Source organism: Pseudophryne corroboree (assembly GCF_028390025.1).
Source record: "Pseudophryne corroboree isolate aPseCor3 chromosome 3 unlocalized genomic scaffold, aPseCor3.hap2 SUPER_3_unloc_53, whole genome shotgun sequence".
Lineage (NCBI taxonomy): Eukaryota > Metazoa > Chordata > Amphibia > Anura > Myobatrachidae > Pseudophryne > Pseudophryne corroboree.
Window position 1 is genome coordinate 2,629 of NW_026967545.1, and position 14,743 is coordinate 17,371.

At 44.2% G+C, this 14,743-nt stretch overlaps 1 protein-coding gene across 1 annotated transcript in view; it reads left to right on the forward strand.

Annotated features, from left to right (window-relative positions):
* Nucleotides 1-1,609: 1,609 nt before the first annotated feature.
* LOC134984427 (pancreatic lipase-related protein 2-like) overlaps nt 1,610-14,743 on the forward strand; it is a gene marked incomplete at its 5' end in the record, with an annotated part of 628,781 nt that continues 615,647 nt past the window's right edge. The window contains one exon of the mRNA XM_063950007.1: nt 1,610-1,784. Within this exon, the coding sequence (XP_063806077.1) occupies nt 1,610-1,784 (175 nt within the window). The remainder of the gene's footprint in view (nt 1,785-14,743) is intronic.

Here is a 14,743-nt window from a genome sequence, read left to right on the forward strand (position 1 = left end):
ATAACTAGTCACTTACTGTAATATACTAGGCACTGCTATTCATTTTATAACTAGTCACTTACTGTAATATACTAGGCACTGCTATTCATTTTATAACTAGTCACTTACTGTAATATACTAGGCACTGCTATTCATTTTATAATAACCAGTCACTTACTGTAATATACTAGGCACTCCTATTCATTTTATAACTAGTCACTTACTGTAATATACTAGGCACTGCTATTCATTTTATAATAACCAGTCACTTACTGTAATATACTAGGCACTGCTATGCATTTTATAACTAGTCACTTATACCACTTTTACACTCGCAGGAAAGTTCATTCCCGGGAATGTGTCCCGGTATATTTGCCGGGACACATTCCCGGGAATGACCCTTTCACATTAGCGGGCTGACCCGGCATATTGCCGGGTCAGTGACGTCACCGCCGAGTCTCCCAGAGGCGGTGCTTGGAGATAATCTTCTCCAAGCACCGCCTCCTCCTATGAAGAGAACGGGTGCCGGGTCGCCTTGACCCGGTATACCCGTTTACACTGGCAGCTTCCCGGGACGGTCCCGGGTTCAACCCTGCTTTTGACCTGGGATGAAATCCCGGGATGCTCGTCCCGGGAAATTGTCCCTGTACCCATTTACACTGAGAAGAATCCCGGGATGATGCGCGTTCACGTGCAATATCCCGGGATTTTTCTGCGAGTGTAAAAGGGGTATTACTGTAATATACTAGGCACTGCTATTCATTTTATAACTAGTCACTTACTGTAATATACTAGGCACTGCTATTCATTTTATAACTAGTCACTTACTGTAATATACTAGGCACTTTTATTCATTTTATAACTAGTCACTTACTGTAATATACTAGGCACTGCTATTCATTTTATAACTAGTCACTTACTGTAATATACTAGGCACTGCTATTCATCTTATAATTAATAACTAGTCACTTACTGTAATATACTAGGCACTGCTATTCATTTTATAACTAGTCACTTACTGTAATATACTAGGCACTGCTATTCATTTTATAATAACTAGTCACTTACTGTAATATACTAGGCACTGCTATTCATTTTATAACTAGTCACTTACTGTAATATGCTAGGCACTGCTATTCTTTTTATAACTAGTCACTTACTGTAATATACTAGGCACTGCTATTCATTTTATAACTAGTCACTTACTGTAATATACTAGGCAGTGCTATTCATTTTATAACTAGTCACTTACTGTAATATACTAGGCACTGCTATTCATTTTATAATAACCAGTCACTTACTGTAATATACTAGGCACTGCTATTCCTTTTATTAATTGGTCATTTGACTTGGTTTGTCGAGTGACTTATTTTTTGGTGAGTGGGTATTTTCCAGGATCACTCCCTATTCAAATCCCTACATCATAAGGAGGACAATATCACCATCAAGAGACCAAAGGAGTACTTTTAAATGGACTTTCAAGTTCAAGCTTCCTGCTGAATCCATCATCACTTGGTCCATTCTAGTGCACTCTGGAATTTATTTGTTTGCTGTATTGTATTGGTTCCCACTAACGGGTTCCTTCGTGTAGTGCTGCTTTAATTACAGCATTTACTCTGCTTTACACCAGAATCTCTCTATGGTTGATAGGTAAAGAAGTCTGCTATGATAGACTTGGATGCTTCTCAGATAAGCTGCCATGGTCCGGAAGCCTTCAGAGACCAAAGATACCACTGCCATGGACACCAGAAACAATTAACACCCGCTTCTTCCTCCTGACAAGGGAAAACCCCAAGAAGCACCAGGCAAGTAACATTGTACTATTATAATAATCACATATTCTGAGATTGTGGTGTCAATTTTTAATACTGGAAAATTACCCTGTTACTTGTTTCTTATTATCACATATTTTATAGGCCAGCATTAAACTTATAGGTAATGACTACAGCTCCCAACATCTACTTCTGCCTTCTATAGGTGGATTACTATATTGCTGCCTTGTGTTTCTATAGGTGGATCGCTATATTGCTGCCTTGTGTTTCTATAGGTGGATCGCTATATTGCTGCCTTGTGTTCTATAGGCGGATCTCTATATTGCTGCCTTGTGTTTCTATAGGCGGATCTCTATATTGCTGCCTTGTGTTTCTATAGGCAGATCGCTATATTGCTGCCTTGTGTTTCTATAGACGGATCGCTATATTGCTGCCTTGTGTTTCTATAGACGGATCGCTATATTGCTGCCTTGTGTTTCTATAGGTGGATCGCTATATTGCTGCCTTGTGTTTCTATAGGTGGATCGCTATATTGCTGCCTTGTGTTTCTATAGGTGGATAGCTATATTGCTGCCTTGTGTTTCTATAGGCGGATCTCTATATTGCAGCCTTGTGTTTCTATAGGCGGATCGCTATATTGCTGCCTTGTATTTCTATAGGTGGATCGCTATATTGCTGCCTTGTGTTTCTATAGACGGATCGCTATATTGCTGCCTTGTGTTTCTATAGGTGGATCGCTATATTGCTGCCTTGTGTTTCTATAGGTGGATCGCTATATTGCTGCCTTGTGTTTCTATAGGTGGATCGCTATATTGCTGCCTTGTGTGTCTATAGGCGGATCGCTATATTGCTGCCTTGTGTGTCTATAGGTGGATCGCTATATTGCTGCCTTGTGTGTGTGTATAGGTGGATCGCTATATTGCTGCCTTGTGTTTCTATAGGCGGATCACTATATTGCTGCCTTGTGTTTCTATAGGCGGTTCGCTATATTGCTGCCTTGTGTGTGTGTATATGTGGATCCCTATATTGCTGCCTTGTGTTTCTATAGGCAGATCGCTATATTGCTGCCTTGTGTTTCTATAGACGGATCGCTATATTGCTGCCTTGTGTTTCTATAGACGGATCGCTATATTGCTGCCTTGTGTTTCTATAGGTGGATCGCTATATTGCTGCCTTGTGTTTCTATAGGTGGATCGCTATATTGCTGCCTTGTGTTTCTATAGGTGGATAGCTATATTGCTGCCTTGTGTTTCTATAGGCGGATCTCTATATTGCAGCCTTGTGTTTCTATAGGCGGATCGCTATATTGCTGCCTTGTATTTCTATAGGTGGATCGCTATATTGCTGCCTTGTGTTTCTATAGACGGATCGCTATATTGCTGCCTTGTGTTTCTATAGGTGGATCGCTATATTGCTGCCTTGTGTTTCTATAGGTGGATCGCTATATTGCTGCCTTGTGTTTCTATAGGTGGATCGCTATATTGCTGCCTTGTGTGTCTATAGGCGGATCGCTATATTGCTGCCTTGTGTGTCTATAGGTGGATCGCTATATTGCTGCCTTGTGTGTGTGTATAGGTGGATCGCTATATTGCTGCCTTGTGTTTCTATAGGCGGATCACTATATTGCTGCCTTGTGTTTCTATAGGCGGTTCGCTATATTGCTGCCTTGTGTGTGTGTGTGTATATGTGGATCCCTATATTGCTGCCTTGTGTTTCTATAGGCGGATCACTATATTGCTGCCTTGTGTTTCTATAGGCGGATCACTATATTGCTGCCTTGTATTTCTATAGGCGGATCGCTATATTGCTGCCTTGTGTTTCTATAGGCGGATCGCTATATTGCTGCCTTGTATTTCTATAGGCGGATCGCTATATTGCTGCCTTGTGTTTCTATAGGCGGATCTCTATATTGCTGCCTTGTGTTTCTATAGACGGATCGCTATATTGCTGCCTTGTGTTTCTATAGGCGGAGGTGGATCACTATATTGCTGCCTTGTGTTTCTATAGGCGGATCGTTATATTGTTGCCTTGTGTTTCTATAGGCGGATCGCTATATTGCTGCCTTGTGTTTCTATAGGCGGATCGCTATAATGCTGCCTTGTGTTTCTATAGGCGGATCGCTATATTGCTGCCTTGTGTTTCTATAGGCGGATCTCTATATTGCTGCCTTGTGTTTCTATAGACGGATCGCTATATTGCTGCCTTGTGTTTCTATATGCGGATCACTATATTGCTGCCTTGTGTTTCTATAGACGGATCTCTATATTGCTGCCTTGTGTTTCTATAGACGGATCGCTATATTGCTGCCTTGTGTTTCTATAGACGGATCTCTATATTGCTGCCTTGTGTTTCTATAGGCGGATCTCTATATTGCTGCCTTGTGTTTCTATAGGTGGATCGCTATATTGCTGCCTTGTGTTTCTATAGGTGGATCGCTATATTGCTGCCTTGTGTTTCTATGGGTGGATCGCTATATTGCTGCCTTGTGTTTCTATAGGTGGATCGCTATATTGCTACCTTGTGTTTCTATAGGTGGGTCGCTTTATTGCTGCCTTGTGTTTCTATAGGTGGATCACTATATTGCTGCCTTGTGTTTCTATAGGCGGATCTCTATATTGCTGCCTTGTGTTTCTATAGACGGATCGCTATATTGCTGCCTTGTGTTTCTATAGGCGGATCGCTATATTGCTGCCTTGTGTTTCTATAGACGGATCGCTATAATTGCTGCCTTGTATTTCTATAGGTGGATCGCTATATTGCTGCCTTGTGTGTCTATAGGCGGATCGCTATATTGCTGCCTTGTGTGTGTGTATAGGTGGATCGCTATATTGCTGCCCTGTGTTTCTATAGGCGGATCACTATATTGCTGCCTTGTGTTTCTATAGGCGGATCGCTATATTGCTGCCTTGTATTTCTATAGGCGGATCGCTATATTGCTGCCTTGTGTTTCTATAGGCGGATCGCTATATTGCTGCCTTGTATTTCTATAGGCGGATCGCTATATTGCTGCCTTGTGTTTCTATAGGCAGATCGCTATATTGCTGCCTTGTGTGTCTATAGGCGGATCGCTATATTGCTGCCTTGTGTTTCTATAGGCGGAGGTGGATCACTATATTGCTGCCTTGTGTTTCTATAGACGGATCGCTATATTGCTGCCTTGTGTTTCTATAGATGGATCTCTATATTGCTGCCTTGTGTTTCTATAGGCGGATCACTATATTGCTGCCTTGTGTTTCTCTAGGTGGATCGCTATATTGCTGCCTTGTGTTCTATAGACGGATCGCTATATTGCTGCCTTGTGTTTCTATAGGCGGATCGCTATATTGCTGCCTTGTGTTTCTATAGACGGATCGCTATATTGCTGCCTTGTGTTTCTATAGATGGATCTCTATATTGCTGCCTTGTGTTTCTATAGGCGGATCACTATATTGCTGCCTTGTGTTTCTCTAGGTGGATCGCTATATTGCTGCCTTGTGTTCTATAGACGGATCGCTATATTGCTGCCTTGTGTTTCTATAGGCGGATCGCTATATTGCTGCCTTGTGTTTCTATAGACGGATCACTATATTGCTGCCTTGTGTTTCTATAGGTAGATCTCTATATTGCTGCCTTGTGTTTCTCTAGGCGGATCGCTATATTGCTGCCTTGTGTTTCTATAGGCGGATCGCTATATTGCTGCCTTGTATTTCTATAGGCGGATCACTATATTGATGCCTTGTGTTTCTATAGGCAGATCGCTATATTGCTGCCTTGTGTTTCTATAGGAGGATCGCTATATTGCTGCCTTGTATTTCTATAGGCGGATCGCTATATTGCTGCCTTGTTTGTCTATAGGCGGATCGCAAAAGGGGATAGTAACGTAGTGTAGGGTGTAGAGGGGTCAGTAATGTAGTGTAGGGTGTAAAGGGGATAGTAACGTAGTGTAAGGTGTAAAGGGATCTGTGATGTAGTGTAGGGTGTAGAGGGGTCAGTAACGTAGTGTAGGGTGTAGAGGGGATAGTAACATAGTGTAGGGTGTAGAGGGGTCAGTAATGTAGTGTAGGGTGTAGAGGGGATAGTGACGTAGTGTAAGGTGTAGAGGGGTCAGTAATGTAGTGTAGGGTGTAGTGAGGTCAGTGATGTAGTGTAGGGTGTAGAGGGGATAGTAACGTAGTGTAAGGTGTAAAGGGGTCAGTAACGTAGTGTAAGGTGTAAAGGGGTCAGTAATGTAGTGTAGGGTGTAGAGGGGTCAGTAACGTAGTGTAAGGTGTAAATGGGATAGTAATGTAGTGTAGGGTGTAGAGGGGTCAGTAACGTAGTGTAAGGTGTAAAGGGGATAGTAACGTAGTGTAGAGTGTAGAGGGGTCAGTAATGTAGTGTAAGGAGTAGAGGGGTCAGTAATGTAGTGTAGGGTGTAGAGGGGATAGTAACGTAGTGTAGGGTGTAGAGGGGTCAGTAACGTAGTGTAAGGTGCAAAGGGGATCTGTGATGTAGTGTAGGGTGTAGAGGGGTCATTAACGTAGTGTAAGGTGTAAAGGGGACAGTAACGTAGTGTAAGGTGTAAAGGGGATAGTAACGTAGTGTAAGGTGTAAAGGGGTCAGTAACGTAGTGTAAGGTGTAGAGGGGTCTGTAATGTAGTGTAGGGTGTAGAGGGGTCAGTAATGTAGTATAGGGTGTAGAGGGGTCAGTAACGTAGTGTAAGGTGTAAAGGGGATAGTAACGTAGTGTAAGGTGTAAAGGGGATAGTAACGTAGTGTAAGGTGTAAAGGGGTCAGTAACGTAGTGTAAGGTGTAGAGGGGTCAGTAGTGTAGGGTGCAGAGGGGTCAGTAATGTAGTCTAGGATATAGAGGGGTCAGTAATGTAGTGTAGGGTGTAGAGGGGTCAGTAACGTAGTGTAAGGTGTGAAGGGGTCAGTAACGTAGTGTAAGGTGTAGAGGGGTCAGTAATGTAGTGTAGGGTGTGGAGGGGTCAGTAATGTAGTGTAGGGTGTAGAGGGGTCAGTAATGTAGTGTAAGGTGTAGAGGGGTCAGTAATGTGGTGTAGAGGGGATAGTATCGTAGTGTAAGGTGTTAAAGGGATCTGTGATGTAGTGTAGGGTGTAGAGGGGTCAGTAATGTAGTGTAAGGTGTAAAGGGGATAGTAACGTAGTGTAAGGTGTAGAGGGGTCAGTAATGTAGTGTAGGGTGTAGAGGGGTCAGTAACGTAGTGTAAGGTGTAAAGGGGATAGTAACTTAGTGTAAGGTGTAGAGGGGTCAGTAATGTAGTGTAGGGTGTAGAGGGGTCAGTAATGTAGTGTAAGGTGTAGAGGGGTCAGTAATGTAGTGTAGGGTGTAGAGGGGATAGTAACGTAGTGTAGGGTGTAGAGGGGTCAGTAACGTAGTGTAAGGTATAAAGGGGATAGTAACGTAGTGTAGGTTGTAGAGGGGATAGTAACGTAGTGTAAGGTGTTAAAGGGATCTGTGATGTAGTGTAAGGTGTAAAGGGGATCTGTGAAGTAGTGTAGAGTGTAGAGGGGTCATGAACGTAGTGTAAGGTGTAAAGGGGTCAGTAACGTAGTGTAAGGTGTAGAGGGGTCAGTAATGTAGTGTAGGGTGTAGAGGGGTCAGTAACGTAGTGTAGGGTGTAGAGGGGTCAGTAACGTAGTGTAAGGTGTAAAGGGTATAGTAATGTAGTGTAGGGTGTAGAGGGGTCAGTAACGTAGTGTAAGGTGTAAAGGGGATAGTAACGTAGTGTAGGGTGTAGAGGGGTCAGTAATGTAGTGTAAGGTGTAGAGGGGTCAGTAATGTAGTGTAGGGTGAAGAGGGGATAGTAACGTAGTGTAGGGTGTAGAGGGTTCAGTAACGTAGTGTAAGGTGTAAAGGGGATAGTAACGTAGTGTAGGGTGTAGAGGGGATAGTAACGTAGTGTAAGGTGTTAAAGATATCTGTGATGTAGTGTAGGGTGTAGAGGGGTCAGTAATGTAGTGTAAGGTGTAGAGGGGTCAGTAATGTAGTGTAAGGTGTAGAGGGGTCAGTAATGTAGTGTAGGGTGTAGAGAGGATAGTAACGTAGTGTAGGGTTTAGAGGGGTCAGTAACGTAGTGTAAGGTGTAAAGGGGAGAGTAACGTAGTGTAGGGTGTAGAGGGGTCAGTAATGTAGTGTAAGGTGTAAAGGGGTCAGTGATGTAGTGTAAGGTGTAAAGGGGATATAACGTAGTGTAAGGTGTTAAAGGGATCTGTGATGTAGTGCAGGGTGTAGAGGGGTTAGTAACGTAGTGTAAGGTGTATAGGGGTCAGTGATGTAGTGTAAGGTGTAGAGGGGTCAGTAATGTAGTGTAAGGTGTAGAGGGGTCAGTAACGTAGTGTAAGGTGTAGAGGGGTCAGTAACGTGGTGTAGAGGGGTCAGTAACGTAGTGTAAGGTGTAAAGGGGATATGTGATGTAGTGTAGGGTGTAGAGGGGTCAGTAACGTAGTGTAAGGTGTAGAGGGGTCAGTAATGTAGTGTAAGGTGTAAAGGGGATAGTAACGTAGTGTAGGGTGTAGAGGGGTCAGTAACGTTGTGTAGGGTGTAAAGGGGATAGTAACGTAGTGTAGGGTGTAGAGGGGTCAGTAACGTAGTGTAGGGTGTAAAGGGGATAGTAACGTAGTGTAAGGTGTAAAGGGATCTGTGATGTAGTGTAGGGTGTAGAGGGGTCAGTAACGTAGTGTAAGGTGTAGAGGGGTCAGTAATGTAGTGTAGAGTATAGAGGGGTCAGTAATGTAGTGTAGGGTGTAGAGGGGTCAGTAACGTAGTGTAAGGTGTAAAGGGGTCAGAAACGTAGTGTAAGGTGTAGAGGGGTCAGTAATGTAGTGTAGGGTGTGGAGGGGTCAGTAATGTAGTGTAGGGTGTAGAGGGGTCAGTAATGTAGTGTAAGGTGTAGAGGGGTCAGTAATGTAGTGTAGGGTGTAGAGGGGATAGTAACGTAGTGTAAGGTGTTAAAGGGATCTGTGATGTAGTGTAGGGTGTAGAGGGGTCAGTAACGTAGTGTAAGGTGTAAAGGGGATAGTAACTTAGTGTAAGGTGTAGAGGGGTCAGTAATGTAGTGTAGGGTGTAGAGGGGTCAGTAATGTAGTGTAAGGTGTAGAGGGGTCAGTAATATAGTGTAGGGTGTAGAGGGGATAGTAACGTAGTGTAGGGTGTAGAGGGGTCAGTAACGTAGTGTAAGGTGTAAAGGGGATAGTAACGTAGTGTAGGTTGTAGAGGGGATAGTAACGTAGTGTAAGGTGTTAAAGGGATCTGTGATGTAGTGTAAGGTGTAAAGGGGATCTGTGAAGTAGTGTAGGGTGTAGAGGGGTCATGAACGTAGTGTAAGGTGTAAAGGGGTCAGTAACGTAGTGTAAGGTGTAGAGGGGTCAGTAATGTAGTGTAGGGTGTAGAGGAGTCAGTAACGTAGTTTAGGGTGTAGAGGGGTCAGTAACGTAGTGTAAGGTGTAAAGGGTATAGTAATGTAGTGTAGGGTGTAGAGGGGTCAGTAACGTAGTGTAAGGTGTAAAGGGGATAGTAACGTAGTGTAGGGTGTAGAGGGGTCATGAACGTAGTGTAAGGTGTAGAGGGGTCAGTAATGTAGTGTAAGGAGTAGAGGGGATAGTAACATAGTGTAGGGTGTAGAGGGGTCAGTAACGTAGTGTAGGGTGTAGAGGGGTCAGTAACGTAGTGTAAGGTGTAGAGGGGTCAGTAATGTAGTGTAGTGTTTAGAGGGGTCAGTAATGTAGTGTAAGGTGTAGAGGGGTCAGTAATGTAGTGTAGGGTGTAGAGGGGATAGTAACGTAGTGTAAGGTGTTAAAGGGATCTGTGATGTAGTGTAGGGTGTAGAGGGGTTAGTAACGTAGTGTAAGGTGTAGAGGGGTCAGTAACGTAGTGTAGGGTGTAGAGGGGTCAGTAACGTAGTGTAAGGTGTAGAGGGGTCAGTAATGTAGTGTAGGGTGTAGAGGGGTCAGTAACGTAGTGTAGGGTTTAGAGTGGTCAGTAACGTAGTGTAAGGTGTTAAGGGTATAGTAATGTAGTGTAGGGTGTAGAGGGGTCAGTAACGTAGTGTAAGGTGTAAAGGGGACAGTAACGTAGTGTAGGGTGTAGAGGGGTCAGTAATGTAGTGTAAGGTGTAGAGGGGTCAGTAATGTAGTGTAGGGTGTAGAGGGGATAGTAACGTAGTGTAGGGTGTAGAGGGGTCAGTAACGTAGTGTAAGGTGTAGAGGGATCTGTGATGTAGTGTAGGGTGTAGAGGGGTCATTAACGTAGTGTAAGGTGTAAAGGGGATAGTAACGTAGTGTAAGGTGTAAAGGGGATAGTAACGTAGTGTAAGGTGTAAAGGGGTCAGTAACGTAGTGTAAGGTGTAGAGGGGTCTGTAATGTAGTGTAGGGTGTAGAGGGGTCAATAATGCAGTGTAGGGTATAGAGGGGTCAGTAATGTAGTGTAGGGTGTAGAGGGGTCAGTAACGTAGTGTAAGGTGTAAAGGGGATAGTAACGTAGTGTAAGGTGTAAAGGGGATAGTAACGTAGTGTAAGGTGTAAAGGGGTCAGTAACGTAGTGTAAGGTGTAGAGGGGTCAGTAGTGTAGGGTGTAGAGGGGACAGTAATGTAGTGTAGGGTATAGAGGGGTCAGTAATGTAGTGTAGGGTGTAGAGGGGACAGTAACGTAGTGTAAGGTGTAAAGGGGATAGTAACGTAGTGTAAGGTGTAAAGGGGTCAGTAACGTAGTGTAAGGTGTAGAGGGGTCAGTAATGTAGTGTAGGGTGTAGAGGGGTCAGTAATGTAGTGTAAGGTGTAGAGGGGTCAGTAATGTAGTGTAGGGTGTAGAGGGGATAGTAACGTAGTGTAAGGTGTAGAGGGGTCAGTAACGTAGTGTAAGGTGTAAAGGGGATAGTAACGTAGTGTAGGGTGTAGAGGGGTCAGTAACGTAGTGTAAGCTGTAGAGGGGTCAGTAATGTAGTGTAGGATGTAGAGGGGTCAGAAACGTAGTGTAAGGTGTAAAGGGGATCTGTGATGTAGTGTAGGGTGTAGAGGGGTCAGTAACGTAGTGTAAAGTGTAAAGGGGATAGTAACGTAGTGTAAGGTGTAAAGGGATCTGTGATGTAGTGTAGGGTGTAGAGGGGATAGTAACGTAGTGTAAGGTGTAAAGGGGTCAGTAACGTAGTGTAAGGTGTAAAGGGGTCAGTAATGTAGTGTAGGGTGTAGAGGGGTCAGTAACGTAGTGTAAGGTGTAAAGGGGTCAGTAATGTAGTGTAGGGTGTAGAGGGGTCAGTAACGTAGTGTAAGGTGTAAATGGGATAGTAATGTAGTGTAGGGTGTAGGGGGGTCAGTAACGTAGTGTAAGGTGTAAAGGGGATAGTAACGTAGTGTAGGGTGTAGAGGGGTCAGTAATGTAGTGTAGGGTGTATAGGGGATAGTAACGTAGTGTAGGGTGTAGAGGGGTCAGTAATGTAGTGTAAGGTGTAAAGGGGATCTGTGATGTAGTGTAGGGTGTAGAGGGGTCAGTAACGTAGTGTAAGGTGTAAAGGGAATAGTAACGTAGTGTAAGGTGTAAAGGGGATAGTAACGTAGTGTAAGGTGTAAAGGGGTCAGTAACGTAGTGTAATGTGTAGAGGGGTCAGTAATGTAGTGAAAGGTGTAGAGGGGTCAGTAATGTAGTGTAGGGTATAGAGGGGTCAGTAATGTAGTGTAGGGTGTAGAGGGGTCAGTAACGTAGTGTAAGGTGTAAAGGGGATAGTAACGTAGTGTAAGGTGTAAAGGGATAGTAACGTAGTGTAAGGTGTAAAGGGGTCAGTAACGTAGTGTAAGGTGTAGAGGGGTCAGTAGTGTAGGGTGTAGAGGGGTCAGTAATGTAGTGTAGGGTATAGAGGGGTCAGTAATGTAGTGTAGGGTGTGGAGGGGTCAGTAACGTAGTGTAAGGTGTAAAGGGGTCAGTAACGTAGTGTAAGGTGTAGAGGGGTCAGTAATGTAGTGTAGGGTGTGGAGGGTTCAGTAATGTAGTGTAGGGTGTAGAGGGGTCAGTAATGTAGTGTAAGGTGTAGAGGGGTCAGTAATGTAGTGTAGGGTGTAGAGGGGATAGTAACGTAGTGTAAGGTGTTAAAGGGATCTGTGATGTAGTGTAGGGTGTAGAGGGGTTAGTAACGTAGTGTAAGGTGTAAAGGGGATAGTAACGTAGTGTAAGGTGTAGAGGGGTCAGTAATGTAGTGTAGGGTGTAGAGGGGTCAGTAACGTAGTGTAAGGTGTAAAGGGGATAGTAACGTAGTGTAAGGTGTAAAGGGGTCAGTAACGTAGTGTAAGGTGTAAAGGGGATAGTAACGTAGTGTAGGGTGTAGAGGGGTCAGTAATGTAGTGTAAGGTGTAGAGGGGTCAGTAATGTAGTGTAAGGTGAAGAGGGGTCAGTAATGTAGTGTAAGGTGTAGAGGGGTCAGTAATGTAGTGTAGGGTGTAGAGGGGATAGTAACGTAGTGTAGGGTGTAGAGGGGTCAGTAACTTAGTGTAAGGTGTAAAGGGGATAGTAACGTAGAGTAGGGTGTAGAGGGGTCAGTAATGTAGTGTAGGGTGTAAAGGGGTCAGTGATGTAGTGTAAGGTGTAAAGGGGATAGTAACGTAGTGTAAGGTGTTAAAGGGATCTGTGATGTAGTGTAGGGTGTAGAGGGGTTAGTAACGTAGTGTAAGGTGTAGAGGGGTCAGTACCGTAGTGTACGGTGTAGAGGGGTCAGTAACTTAGTGAAAGGTGTAGAGGGGTCAGTAATGTAGTGTAGGGTGTAGAGGGGTCAGTAATGTAGTGTAAGGTGTAGAGGGGTCAGTAATGTATTGTAAGGTGTAGAGGGGTCAGTAATGTAGTGTAGGGTGTAGAGGGGATAGTAACGTAGTGTAGGGTGTAGAGGGGTCAGTAACGTAGTGTAAGGTGTAAAGGGGATAGTAACGTAGTGTAGGGTGTAGAGGGGTCAGTAATGTAGTGTAAGGTGTAAAGGGGTCAGTGATGTAGTGTAAGGTGTAAAGGGGATAGTAACGTAGTGTAAGGTGTTAAAGGGATCTGTGATGTAGTGTAGGGTGTAGAGGAGTTAGTAACGTAGTGTAAGGTGTAGAGGGGTCAGTAACGTAGTGTAGGGTGTAGAGGGGTCAGTAACGTAGTGAAAGGTGTAGAGGGGTCAGTAATGTAGTGTAGGATGTAGAGGGGTCAGTAATGTAGTGTAAGGTGTAAAGGGGATCTGTGATGTAGTGTAGGGTGTAGATGGGTCAGTAACGTAGTGTAAGGTGTAAAGGAGATAGTAACGTAGTGTAAGGTGTAAAGGGGTCAGTAACGTAGTGTAAGGTGTAGAGGGGTCTGTAATGTAGTGTAGGGTGTAGAGGGGTCAGTAATGTAGTATAGGGTGTAGAGGGGTCAGTAACGTAGTGTAAGGTGTAAAGGGGATAGTAACGTAGTGTAAGGTGTAAAGGGGATAGTAACGTAGTGTAAGGTGTAAAGGGGTCAGTAACGTAGTGTAAGGTGTAGAGGGGTCAGTAGTGTAGGGTGCAGAGGGGTCAGTAATGTAGTCTAGGATATAGAGGGGTCAGTAATGTAGTGTAGGGTGTAGAGGGGTCAGTAACGTAGTGTAAGGTGTGAAGGGGTCAGTAACGTAGTGTAAGGTGTAGAGGGGTCAGTAATGTAGTGTAGGGTGTGGAGGGGTCAGTAATGTAGTGTAGGGTGTAGAGGGGTCAGTAATGTAGTGTAAGGTGTAGAGGGGTCAGTAATGTGGTGTAGAGGGGATAGTATCGTAGTGTAAGGTGTTAAAGGGATCTGTGATGTAGTGTAGGGTGTAGAGGGGTCAGTAATGTAGTGTAAGGTGTAAAGGGGATAGTAACGTAGTGTAAGGTGTAGAGGGGTCAGTAATGTAGTGTAGGGTGTAGAGGGGTCAGTAACGTAGTGTAAGGTGTAAAGGGGATAGTAACTTAGTGTAAGGTGTAGAGGGGTCAGTAATGTAGTGTAGGGTGTAGAGGGGTCAGTAATGTAGTGTAAGGTGTAGAGGGGTCAGTAATGTAGTGTAGGGTGTAGAGGGGATAGTAACGTAGTGTAGGGTGTAGAGGGGTCAGTAACGTAGTGTAAGGTATAAAGGGGATAGTAACGTAGTGTAGGTTGTAGAGGGGATAGTAACGTAGTGTAAGGTGTTAAAGGGATCTGTGATGTAGTGTAAGGTGTAAAGGGGATCTGTGAAGTAGTGTAGAGTGTAGAGGGGTCATGAACGTAGTGTAAGGTGTAAAGGGGTCAGTAACGTAGTGTAAGGTGTAGAGGGGTCAGTAATGTAGTGTAGGGTGTAGAGGGGTCAGTAACGTAGTGTAGGGTGTAGAGGGGTCAGTAACGTAGTGTAAGGTGTAAAGGGTATAGTAATGTAGTGTAGGGTGTAGAGGGGTCAGTAACGTAGTGTAAGGTGTAAAGGGGATAGTAACGTAGTGTAGGGTGTAGAGGGGTCAGTAATGTAGTGTAAGGTGTAGAGGGGTCAGTAATGTAGTGTAGGGTGAAGAGGGGATAGTAACGTAGTGTAGGGTGTAGAGGGTTCAGTAACGTAGTGTAAGGTGTAAAGGGGATAGTAACGTAGTGTAGGGTGTAGAGGGGATAGTAACGTAGTGTAAGGTGTTAAAGATATCTGTGATGTAGTGTAGGGTGTAGAGGGGTCAGTAATGTAGTGTAAGGTGTAGAGGGGTCAGTAATGTAGTGTAAGGTGTAGAGGGGTCAGTAATGTAGTGTAGGGTGTAGAGAGGATAGTAACGTAGTGTAGGGTTTAGAGGGGTCAGTAACGTAGTGTAAGGTGTAAAGGGGAGAGTAACGTAGTGTAGGGTGTAGAGGGGTCAGTAATGTAGTGTAAGGTGTAAAGGGGTCAGTGATGTAGTGTAAGGTGTAAAGGGGATATAACGTAGTGTAAGGTGTTAAAGGGATCTGTGATGTAGTGCAGGGTGTAGAGGGGTTAGTAACGTAGTGTAAGGTGTATAGGGGTCAGTGATGTAGTGTAAGGTGTAGAGGGGTCAGTAATGTAGTGTAGGGTGTAGAGGG